Source organism: Carya illinoinensis, chromosome 7 (genome assembly GCF_018687715.1).
Source record: "Carya illinoinensis cultivar Pawnee chromosome 7, C.illinoinensisPawnee_v1, whole genome shotgun sequence".
Lineage (NCBI taxonomy): Eukaryota > Viridiplantae > Streptophyta > Magnoliopsida > Fagales > Juglandaceae > Carya > Carya illinoinensis.
In genome coordinates, this window is record NC_056758.1 from 19,767,300 (window position 1) to 19,779,515 (window position 12,216).

Below are 12,216 nucleotides of genomic sequence, written 5' to 3' on the forward strand. Positions count from 1 at the left end.
TATGAAGTTTCGGCAAAGTTTTAAGGTTTTGCAGATCTTAGGAAATGATTGGTTATTATTTAAGATTTTAAATTTTGAAAGTTTCGGGAGTCGATTGTTTTATTATTAGATATAAGTTCATTGACCTAAGGATTTTGGGGGAAGGAGTTTTGCATAATTTAAGGTTATAGGGTCGCAGATTTGAAGGACTGATTTTTTTTAATGAGATTGAAGTTTTTAGTTTCGCAGGATTGGTGTGCTAGTATGATTTATTTTGGAGATTGATTAGGCTGTAATATTAAAATTGGGGTTATCCATTGGGATGATGGTTTGAAACAACTGTTGTGTTTATCTTGAGAATTAATTGCGACTTGAAGTCATACGAATTTAAATTTGTGAGGCCATACTTTTCTTTGGAGATCAAGTATCCAGTTGGGAGAATTAGGAATATTGTTATTTAACTTGAAAAGAGATTGTTAGGTCACCATGTGTGGTGTATGAAAAAAAAAATCTTGGAAGTTGAAACTTATGCATCAACGGTGAGTAGCATAATCATATGTATAAAGTAATAAAGCATTAGGATCCATGAGTGTTGTTCAATAGTTTTTGATGGATTGAAGATTTAAACAGTATGGCCTATCTTGAGATTTATTTGTGAAGTGCTATTGAAGGAATTAGTTGTGCCCAAACTAGAGTTTTTGAGAGTACAAGTAGGTGGGTGAGTTACCAAGAGCATTTCGATTATGTCTAGGTGAAGTCAATGGTAGTTTATAGTGAGTTAGTTATTGCAAGATTAGATATTGTTCAAAATATAGGTAATGAGCTTGAAGTGTGGGATATCGGATAGAAGTTATAGGCGCTCTCATTGGTTGGCCGAGAAGGACTTGGGCCTTTTGGATATGTTCCTTATCTTTAGAACAGACAGGTGTATTTTGGGATGATGTTATGTGTTTTCAATTTGGAGCCTGGAGTTTGATTAGTACGGTTTCTGTCATCAATCAATGGATGTATTTTTGTGGAATGTTGGTTTTTGATTAGGGCAGCGATGGCCAACTGAGGAATGAGTGGAGATTTGTGGTTTTTAGAGGTATATGATTTTCTATGGAAATGTGGTAAACGTTTTCTTGTGATAAGGTGTGGATTGAGCTTGTACTTGATAATGTTAATTTATGAGGATATAACCTTTATGTATTTTGGCGAGTTATCAGAGTGCGCGCGAAAGCATGATTTTCGGAGATACTTAGGTCTTCAAATTTTGTATTGATTTTGAGGAATTAGTAGTGATTCGAAGTTTTAATGGGAGATTAATCTTTTGGCGCTGATGTTTGACCTCACAAATTTTGAGAACGAAATTTCTTTTTAAGGAGGGAGGATGTGACATCCCGTTTTTACGTGTATTTTCACTGAAGGAGTATTTTAATTTAATTAATATATTGGTTTTTTTTATTTTAAATTACTGTATTTTAATTGGTTTTATTTTAATTTGATGTGATGTTTAATTTATTTTAGTCGTTTTATGGTTTTTAAAATCGTTTTCGTCGGTTGAGTTTTGAATTCCGGAGGTGAAGATTGGACCTCATTTTCTTTCTCTATCTTTTCTTCTCTTTTTTCTTTTTCCTTTTTTCCTTTTTTCTTTTTCCTTTTCTTCTTTTCTTCTTTCTTTCTTTTTCTTCTTCTTCTTTTTCCTTCTCTCCCCACACGCGCAAGCTCTCTCCCTATCTTCTCGTCGATGTCCAGCCTTCAGCCCCGACCCACCGCCGTCCAGCCAACGTGGCCAACACCTCCCACCCAAAAAAAGCCCCCTCCGGCCGGTGAACACCCCCACCAAAAACCAGCCCCATCTGAGCCGCCGTTAACCCCTACAGCCCATCTCAGCCGCTCGACTTTGAGCCATTTCAGGTGCCGTCGCTCCACCTCTGACCACCATCTCTTCATCACTTCATCCCCTACCTCTTGTCTTCCTAACCCACCCATTTCCGGCCCCGATCCGTTGCCGGAGCAGCTCCCACAAGCTCAACTCTGATCTGCCCATTTTTGCACTTCCACCGCCATTTCCACCGCCACCCACGGCCAAAACTCACTTCCATTAACTTCATAAACATCTCTAGACCATTTCCTATCAATTTCGTGTCTTGGTTTGTCCCCATTCGAAAGTGGGTATTTTATAACCCACAGCCACACTGTATTTTACATTGTTACGTTGCTTTTTCTCTGTCATTTGCAACATTGTGATCCTTTGAAAAATACCTTAGAGCGCTGTAAGTATTTTTCAAACTCTATTTTAGATTTAAATATATTTTTGCTCTTACAATAAATTATTTGACTGGTTGGTTGATTCCGAACTGAGTCCGAGGAGTTCAGAGGTCGGATATATTGAGGACGGAGTTGCTTGGTTTTGTTGTTTTTGTGTTTGGTTGGATGTTTTGTATCTTGAGGTGTGCATTGCATGTATGTACATGTGTTGGAACTTGAAAACTGGGCTTTCAAGAGAGAAATGTTTTTGGTATATGTAAACGATTGGATTGACTGGTTTGAGTCAGAGGCACATGTAGGGATGGTGGTAAACAGGGACGGTGGTAGAATCCCGCCTGTGATTCTTGCCTACGGTGCACGCGTAGGGACGGTGGTGAGGAGGGATGGTCGTAGAGTCCCGCCTGCGATTCCCACCTACAGTGCTTTGATGGTCTGGTTTTTGTGCCATTATCGGGGATAATGGCGAGGTTATGTTTAAAGGTTATGTTTTGGGCCAAAATGGGATTTTGGCATGCGTGGAAAAATGTGATTTTTATGGGACATGTGCATTTGCATTCTTTCATGCATATTGTTGAGTTTAATATGCTTTTATCTTGTGGCGTTTGGATCTTTACTTACCTGCGGCACCATTTTGGTACCGTAGATTTTGATGCAAAGGTCGAGGAGGAGGAGGAGGCTGAGCCCGAGGAGGCGGCTCTGCCGGAGTATTGATTTAGAGTTTATGCCTTGTAGTTTGGTTTGAAACAATATTTGTGGCTTGTAATAATTTATTATGTATGTTTTGAACGGCTTTGTATTAAACATAGAAAAATTCTGGTACTTAGTTATATGACTTTGTTTATCCGCTGCATGTTTTCTTTTGCGCACTTGTTGCATGTTCACACACTTGGCACTTGGCGATAGGGTGGTGACCCGTGTTGTCATCATCCTAACGTCTCGATTTCCACGTGTCCGTACGTGGGATTTTGGGGCATCACACATGTCATGGCATGGACCATGGCATGCCTACTAGGCAGTCTTGGCTATACCATGGCATGCCTGTGGCTCATTAGTGGTGCTGTCAAGGCATGTCAATGGTTGTGTCGAGTCTTGGCCCATAGCCACTTTCTTAGGGGTTTTGACATTATGTTAGGGATCACATTGGTGGTGGTGCGGTGGCTTGGGTAGCAAAGTATGGTGGTGCATGGAGGAGAGAACCCATGAGAAGGAGAGGGAGCATGAGAGGGATGGGCATTTTGACTGGGCTATTGTTGGGGATGGAGGTGATCCCCGATGAGAGGAGGTGGTCGTGGTGGTGCTCGGTTGGGCTAGAAGTTGATGATGGCGGCACACAGTGGAGAGAAATGGTTGAAAACCATTTAGGGTTGAGCTACTGTAGGAGGAGAGAGAGAGAGAGAGAGAGAGAGAGAGAGAGAGAGAGAGAGAGAGAGAGAGAGAGAGAGAGAGAGCTGCGTGGGGGCTTAGGTTCCATGGTGGAGGGTTGCTGGTGTGAGGGGGAGCTGCTAGTGGTGGTAGTGAGACTGGGAGGCCTGCGGCAGTGTTGGGCTAAGCTAAAGGGATTCGGTGGAGGGGAGGGGAGCTATCTGTCAGGCTTAAGGGGAGACAAAGGAGAGACAAGGAAAGAGAGGAAATGGGGGGTTAAGACTAGGAGCTTGGGTAATTAATCCAAATCCTTCATCTTGGGGTCTTCAAAATGATCTAATGGTGGGCTTTAAATGCTGATTTGAAAATATGTAAACATTGATTTAACTAAAAACACAGAGAGGAGTTAAGATAGAATATTATTTAATTAAACTTTAGTTTATAAAATATAATCTTTCATCATTAATTAAATGATGAAGTTTTGGTAATTACTTTTTTTTTATATATATATATATATATAGCAAACATAGCACTTTGTATTCATTTAACAACAACAAATTACATCATAGATTCAGACCAAATAATTTGAGAGATACATTCAGGGAAAGAATCCCACCAAACTATCAAATCATCTAGATGCTTAGCAAATCTTGCTAAGGTGTGAGTTGTAACATTTGCCATCCGCCCCTTATGTTGAACTGAACATCTTGGTATTCTATTTTGTTTTCGTTTATTTTTTATATTATTCCAATTTTATTTTATTTTTCATGCTCTCACTTTTCAAATAGTGCAACTCCGCATGGCTGTGCTAGAAGAGTCTTCCACAACATTCCTTTGAAATACACTCAGGCGCACACACTTGGGAGTTGGCACCGTAGCGCCCAAATGGTTGCCTCAAATGTTCCCCAGACCTAGCATTTCACTCATGCAACATTTTTAGGGAAGTTTACTTTTATCCTTTCAATTTGTCATCTCTTTTGATTCTTCACATTGGGGACAATGTGTTCTTTAAGTTTGGGGGTAGGCGTCATTTATTTTGGGATTATCTAGTTATTTTCACAAAAAAAAAAAAAAGATAAAAAACAAAAACAAATTATTGAGAAGTTTTGAAAATCACAAAAATATTTTGTTTTCCTTTTGTTTTGTTTTTGAGTTGATGACCACAAGCCTATGATATTACCTGATTGAAATTGAGTTTGATTCTTGGAAAATGCTAAATTTGTCTTGTTTGTGCTTAATTCTTGTGTTAAGTTGGGTTGTTTGAATTCCTTTGAACACTATTGCACAATACCATGATCAATAAGTTGCTTTGTTGGCTTAGAGTATATTTATGTGAATTATATATTTTCTAAGATCTCACTGAACTCTAGAACCTATTTGATAATCTCTCGAGACAAAATCCTAAGCAGCACACCACTAGAGAAATGATCTAGGCCATCTTTGGAACGTTTGAGTTTTTCTAGCCTACCCTAATTATCTATCTCTAGTCACCCCTTTGTGCCTTAAACACATTGGCCATTTTTCTTTCATTAACCCACATTTACCACACCTTTTAGCCCATAAACAATCATCCTACATTTTCAAGAAAATTTGTTACTTGCTTAATAATTGGAAAAAAGAAAAAGTTTGTTAAAGAGTTAAAAGAGCAAGAGCAAGTTTTGTTATTCTATCATAAAAAATTAAAATAAACAAATGAGAAAAAAATGAAGAAAAAATAATACAAATAATACAACCCAAATTACAAGAGAATAGGAAACATTCAGTTCTCGAAATTCTTGAAGTACCCTTCAATAATTGGTGGATAGCTTTTTCTAAACAACTCCAATAAGAGTAATTTTAGTATCTAGAAAAAGCTAAGAGAAAATCATAGAACTTTTGTGTTAAACCCTTGGCCAGAAACGAATATTTAGAAGTCAGAAAAGGCGCATCAATTCAGAAGTTGCAAAACTACCGAATTCATGAAATATCCCTCAGTATTTAGAGCATAACTTCTTGTTAAAAAACTCCAATAAGGGCAATCTCGGTGGCTACGGAAAGCTGAGATAAAAACCTACAACTTTTGTGTTTAAGGGAGGCTGAAAATGAAGATCTTCAAGGACGAAATGGTGCTTCAAGCAGGAGGTCGAAAATCTGCAAAATTGGAGTTCATCAACGATAGAGATTCTTGATCTACATAGAGTTTCCTTCATAAATCTTTAATCTTCCCTTTGTATAATTCTCATTATGAATTTCATAATTTTTATGGTTTGTTTTGATTAGATTATGAACTAATTTCTATTGCTAAGGCTACGATGTAGCCTCTCCATGACAACCCCAAATCTTATTTCATTGTGACCATAATTTTATCATTCCTTTTGAGTATACATCATTGAGTTTAATTCCTTCAATTATTTGGTCAATAGTTGAATGATTTTTTGTGCATGTTAATTTGAGAAATGATGCATGTAGTTTAGCTTCGTATGATGTATGCCATGGATTGAACAAAAGATAGGAATGTGCCAACATGATTTGTGCAGCTTTTATGTGAAATATTATTAATCTTAATGTGCTCAAATACTTTCAAATTTTCATAGACATATCGCGGGTTATCGTAGGTTGAGTAATTCTAATTCTACTCGAGAGAGGGTCTTAGATAAGTTAGAATATTTCATCGTCAAGTAGGATGATAATGGATTGATTGTATGGTTAGGATTTGGGATTGGATTAGTTAGGTGAGTCAAATGCCTTAGTGTTTTATTCTTGGATGAAATGTTCTTCTTTTCAATTGTTTGGTCAATTCTTTAGTTGTTGATTTAATTTAATTTGTTGCTATTTTTCTAATTCAAAATCCATCACTTTTCTTGATTTTCAAATAACTTAGAATTAGAACAATTTCAATAGTTAATACATAAATAGTCCTCATGGGTTTGACATCTTTCTTATCATTATATTATTTGGTATGATTTCGTACACTTGCAAAATTTCATAGCATCAACTACCCATTTGCCAATCGGTTTTGATGCTCATGGAAGGAGATTGGCATGCATAAAATTGAGTGCTTTGAAGCATTTGCTTAGGGTAAAATGGGCAGAGGTGATGGTGTGAGGGGGTGGCCAAATTAGGTACAAAGAATTCTTGAAAGAACAAGGGTACTTGGTTTTAACATAACTTCATTTTCATGGTGAACAGTTGTGATTTTGGCTTGGCTTATGAATTTCTTTTGGCCAAATCTTAGGTCTGGTTTTAGGGGGTATCATGAGGTTTGTGGAAGAGGCATTGGTTTTGTGGCTTGTTGAAAGGTTGTATGGTTTTCCACCAAGGGTGTCGATTGGTGGGTTGTGGTGCATTGACATGCTTTTGCCTCAAGTGACATGGGTTGGGTTGATTTTAACCTTCAAGGGTTGTCTAAGAGTGAGGAAAATAAGTGCAAAATATAAAAATTTCAGATCTAAAGTTATGAAGAAAAGACCTTGAAGAAGACTATGCAAGTCATGATGCTTTGAGTTACTATTCATTTGTGAGATGAATATTAATCCCTAACTCAAGTTATGTAATACCCAGCCGACAATCCAGACCCAATAAAACCCAAGCCCAAGCCCATAGAAACCCTAAGATTTTTCTTTTTCCTTTGTTTTACTTTTTCCTCTTTCCCACATACCACCATCTGCATGAAACACCCCACCCCCGATTGTTTTTCCCCTCTTCCCAAATAGTTTTTATTTTTTTCTTCCTACTTCTTCTTTCCCATCTTTCCCAGATCACACCACGCCCTCAAAAATTCTCTCATCCCTCCACTCAATCCATGGCAAGCTATAGCATGTCATGCAATCTCTCTCACTTGGACTCACCTACACCCGAATCCACCACCTTTAGTCCGCAGGCCACCTCCAAGTCTCCATGCCCAGACCACCATGATGATCACCCCAGCTAACCTCCCCCACCACCCTGCTCAGCCAACTTGCACCACTAACACCTAAATCTTAGCCATCAATCACCATGGGACAAGCCTCCATGTTCCCTCTTTTTTCTACTTCAAAATAGAGTCGCTTTTCATTCACGCCGAGCCATCACCAGCCATGTCTCCTCAAGCTCGATTCCAGCGCACCACCATGATCCTTAGCCAGTCACCCAGACCATGTCACAGTGGTTCTTCTCCATTTTTCTCTCAGTGAGTAGTTCTCTCTATCCATCTCTATTTTTCTCTCCATAACCTCTCATCACTCTATCTCTCTCTTCCTTTATTACTCAATCATGCAAAATCGACGGCAGTTTCTTCTAGAGTAGTTGACCTCCGTCCAACCACTTTTGGGTCACCCAGCTCCATCGCATGCCTCTCCCACGAGTCTTTGTTTTCCATTTTCATGTTTGGGAAAGCTCTGCCACTCAAAGCTTGGTGTTCCTTCGTGTGTGTTTGTGATGCCGCAGCCCAAGTTTGTCTCCCTCACGTATGGTTGCCTTAAAAGGCTGTTGTTAATTTTTATATTAGTCTATTAACCTAGTGTGCAAGAGATTTTTTTATTACGTTAATACCCTTTTATTGTGAAAGTGATGACCGAATATGTTTTGAATGGAATTTTAGCATGGGTTTCTATTTTCTAGTTTTGACTTGTTTTAAGTTGGGTTTTGTTTAATCTTTTTAAATTAGACATAATTTTACTCCGATAAATGTATTAGCCATAAACTTGATTTCCTAGAAAATATTTAAAGGCTTTAATTATATTATCTAGTATTAAATTTTACAACTAGATTTTGATAATAAATTGTAATCGTTTAATCTCTTGTTTTAAACACTTGAAGCCTAGTATATAGAAATAAATATTTGATAGTTTTAAATTGGATATTGATTAGTAGTTTACATTGATTTTTTTTTTTTTTTTTTTTTTTTTTTTTTTTATAGGAGAACATGCTTCATTAATCAAAAAAGCTTACAAAGTACTTGAATCACTCCAAAGAATATTAGAAATTACAGAAGGGTATGCTCCCCACCATAGATTAATATTCTGCACACTTAAACCAAACTTGGCAAGTGAATGTGCTGCTTTATTGTAGCTTCTACTAACATGTTGCACTTCACAGATACCAAACCGTGTCATCAATTCCTTAGCCTCTCTAATAACATTGCCAAAAGTAGCCTTTGAAGATCCTTGCATATTGAACTCTCTAACAACCAACAATGAGTCACTTTCAATTATAAGATTATGAATTCCAAGGTGAATGCAGAACTGTAGTCCTCGAAGAATAGCTAAAGCCTCAACTTCAACAACAATCATGATAGAAACTTCTTTCTTTGTAGCAGACATAATTACCTCTCCCTTAGAATCTCTGACAATAGCTCCTGTTCCAGCCACTGAGCCATTAGAGGAAAAAGCTCCATCTACATTAAGTTTAAACACGCCAGAAGGCGGGGATTCCCATCTGCATTGTTGTCTGATAACTGAAACAGGTTTACTCTTGAGTTCCTTATATGACTTCTACATTGCTAAAGCATTTCCAACAATAGTCTCAACATTCACTACTTTTGCCTCGAACATCTTCATGTTTCTTTTATACCAACAGCTCCAGCATATTAGGAAAAACAACTCAAGCATCTCTAGTCCCTTATTCTATTGCAGCCTCTGAACTATGTCAAGAAAAGTTTCATGTTCTCTTATAACTACCATTGAAGGGAAATAAAGAGACCATACTTCTTTTATGGAAGGGCAGGAGCAAAGTGCATGTAGTGTATTTTCCTTTTCTGCATTACAGAAATCACAACCCTCCTCTGTTAACACCTTCTTTTTCTGTAAATTGGACTTTGTTGGTAGAATCCCTTTGGTAGCTTTCCAAGCAAAAATTCTCACCTTTGAAGGAAGCTTCATATTCCATATAGATTTCCACACTCTTCTCAACAACATAGCATTAGAGGATTCCCCATTCTGTCTGTTTGAACATAAAGGTTTAAACATCCTATAAGCACTTTTGATAGTATAAATACCATTTGCTTCTTTATTCCAATAGATTAGATCCTCCCCATCTTGACTAAGCACAATCTTTAAAATTTAAAGAGCTATATCAGGTGTAAAAAGAGAATTAATCTTTCCCACATCCCACACTCTTTGATTAGCAACAAATAAAGATTCCACAGTAGCATCCTCCTCTCTAAACACTTTTGCATTCTCACTTAGGAAGGACCTGTTCTGCTGTCTTGTAACAGTTTTAACCATATCCTTACTTTGTGTCCCGAGCCAATTCTCCATTGACATCCCTCTTGCATTTTATGCTTTGTTCCCCAAATACCTCTCCATACATAAGAGGGATTATAACCCAATGCAGCATCTAAAAAATGTGTTTTGGGGAAATATCGAGCTTTGAAGACCTTGTCTAGTAAGGATTTAGTATTTTGCATAATCCTCTAACCATTTTTTGCCAGAAGAACATCATTAAACACTCTCAAATCTTTAAATCCCATTCCCCCATTATGTTTAGTATCACACATCTTAGCCCAGCTCATCCAGTATATTTTGTGCTCTTACTTTCTTTGACCCCACCAGAATTTTGTCATCAATTGCTCAAGTTCATAACACAAAGAGGAAGGTAATTTAAAACAGCTCATAGCATAGGTTGGAATTGAGAATGCCACAGCCATTATTAATATTTCTTTCCCTCCAACTGAGAGCATCTTCTATTTCCATCCTTGTAACTTCTTCCAAACTTTATGTTTTATATCAGAAAAAGCTCTATACTTTGCTCTCCTTACCAAAGGTGGCAGCCCCAAATATTTCTCAAACTGCTGGCTGTTCTGCACTCCCCAAAGCTCCAAGATATCATTTCTTGTTTCAGGGATCACGTTTGTACTGAAAATAATGCCTGTTTTACCTCTATTTATCATTTGACCTGAAGCCATCTCATAACAGTGCAAAAGATGTTGAATCCTTTGGTTTTCATACACATTTGCCTTACATAATAAAATACTATCATCAGCAAAAAGTGAATGTGATAGTCTAGGAGCACCTCTGCAGATTCTTATAGGTGTGATCTCACCATTCCCTTCAGCCTTCTTGAGTAAAGATATTAGACCTTCTATGCAAAGAAGGAACAAATAGGGGGATAAGGTGTCCCCTTGTCGAAGCCCTCTTGAAGGAATTATAGGTCTTTTAGGCTCACCATTAATCAAAACTGAGAAAGAGACAGTTTTTACACACATCATCAAAAGATCAATCCATTGAGTATTAAAGCCCATTCTAGACATTACACTCTCAATAAAAGACCATTCCACCCTATCATAAGCTTTTCTCATATCCAACTTAATGGACATATAACCCTCTTTTCCTTTTCTCCTTTGTCTCAAGTAATGCATCACTTCATAGGCTATAAGTATATTATCTGAAATAATTCTACTAGGAACAAAAGCACATTGTGAAGTAGAAATAACCACATCAAGCACTTGTTTAAGCCTATTTGCCAGAACTTTAGAGATTAACTTGTACACCACATTGCAAAGGCTAATAGGCCTAAATTTAGAAATCATTTTAGGCTTGCACTTCTTTGATATCAAGGTTATAAAAGTAAGATTTAGTGATGAGGGAATTGTACTAGTTATGAGGGCCTGTAGGACAGCAGAGGTCACTTCATTGCCTACAATATGCTAGTATTGTTGGAAAAATAGTGGTGGCATACCATCAGGTCCTGGTGATTTGGTAGGATGCATCTGGTTTAAAGCTGCTTTGACTTCCTCACTTGTAAAATCCTTTAATAGCTCTACATTCATATCCTCAGTTACTCTTCCACTCAGACCTTCCAAGAAATCCAGCTCCTCATTCAGATTGCTATTTTGTTGCTCAAATTGAAACAAGGTTTGGAAGTAAGAAAGAATTAGTTGATTCCTTTCCTCATCATACTACCCAATCCCATCTTCATTTTTCAGGCCTATGATCCAGTTTTTCTTTTTTCTTTGTGATGCTCTATAATGAAAAAACTTAGAGTTACTGTCACCACCTTTGAGCCACAATGCTTTGGCTCTTTGGTTCCAAAGAATCTCTTCCTTTTCTAACCAAACCGGAAGTTGATTCTGAGCCTTCATCATTTCTTCTCTTGATATACTACTTGGTTCAGCTAACTGTAAGCTTTGAAGAGACTCTTGAGCCCTTTTGATTTGCTGTTTCACATGCCCAAACTTCTGTTTATTCCATGCCTCCAGTCCCCTACTGCAGATGCTCAGTCTGTCAATAATAGAACCAATAGGCCTATTTTCATTAGTCCCTTGCCAGCATCTTGAAATAACATCACCACATTCATCATCCTCCACCCACATTGCCTCAAATCTAAAGAGCTTATTCCTATATTCATTATAAGTAGTGCTTGGTACAAGTATGATAGGCAAATGATCAGAAGATGCAGCAACACCATGCATAACTCGAGAAAGGGGAAAACATGCTTTCCAGCTGGGAGTAGCAACAAACCTGTCCAGTCTCTCACTAACCACCCCATACTCATATCTTCTGTTACACCATGTATACTTCTAGCCCTCAAATCCCAAATTAATCAAATTGCAATCATCAAGTACACTTCTAAAAGCTTGCATTAACCTTTCAGGACGTGGCCTTCCTCCCATCTTTTCTTGTTGACTTAGTACTTCATTAAAATCTCCACATACCAACCATGGTA

General features: G+C 37.7%; 1 protein-coding gene across 1 annotated transcript; it reads right to left on the reverse strand.

Moving 5' to 3' along the window:
- Window positions 1-8,498: 8,498 nt before the first annotated feature.
- On the reverse strand, window positions 8,499-11,962 carry LOC122316231. Its single transcript, XM_043132764.1, has 5 exons — window positions 11,539-11,962; window positions 11,230-11,346; window positions 10,310-11,187; window positions 9,414-9,602; window positions 8,499-9,044 (listed from the first exon to the last, which is right to left on the reverse strand). Exons 1-5 carry the CDS (start codon window positions 11,960-11,962, stop codon window positions 8,499-8,501), a joined length of 2,154 nt encoding a protein of 717 aa, XP_042988698.1.
- Window positions 11,963-12,216: the final 254 nt, after the last annotated feature.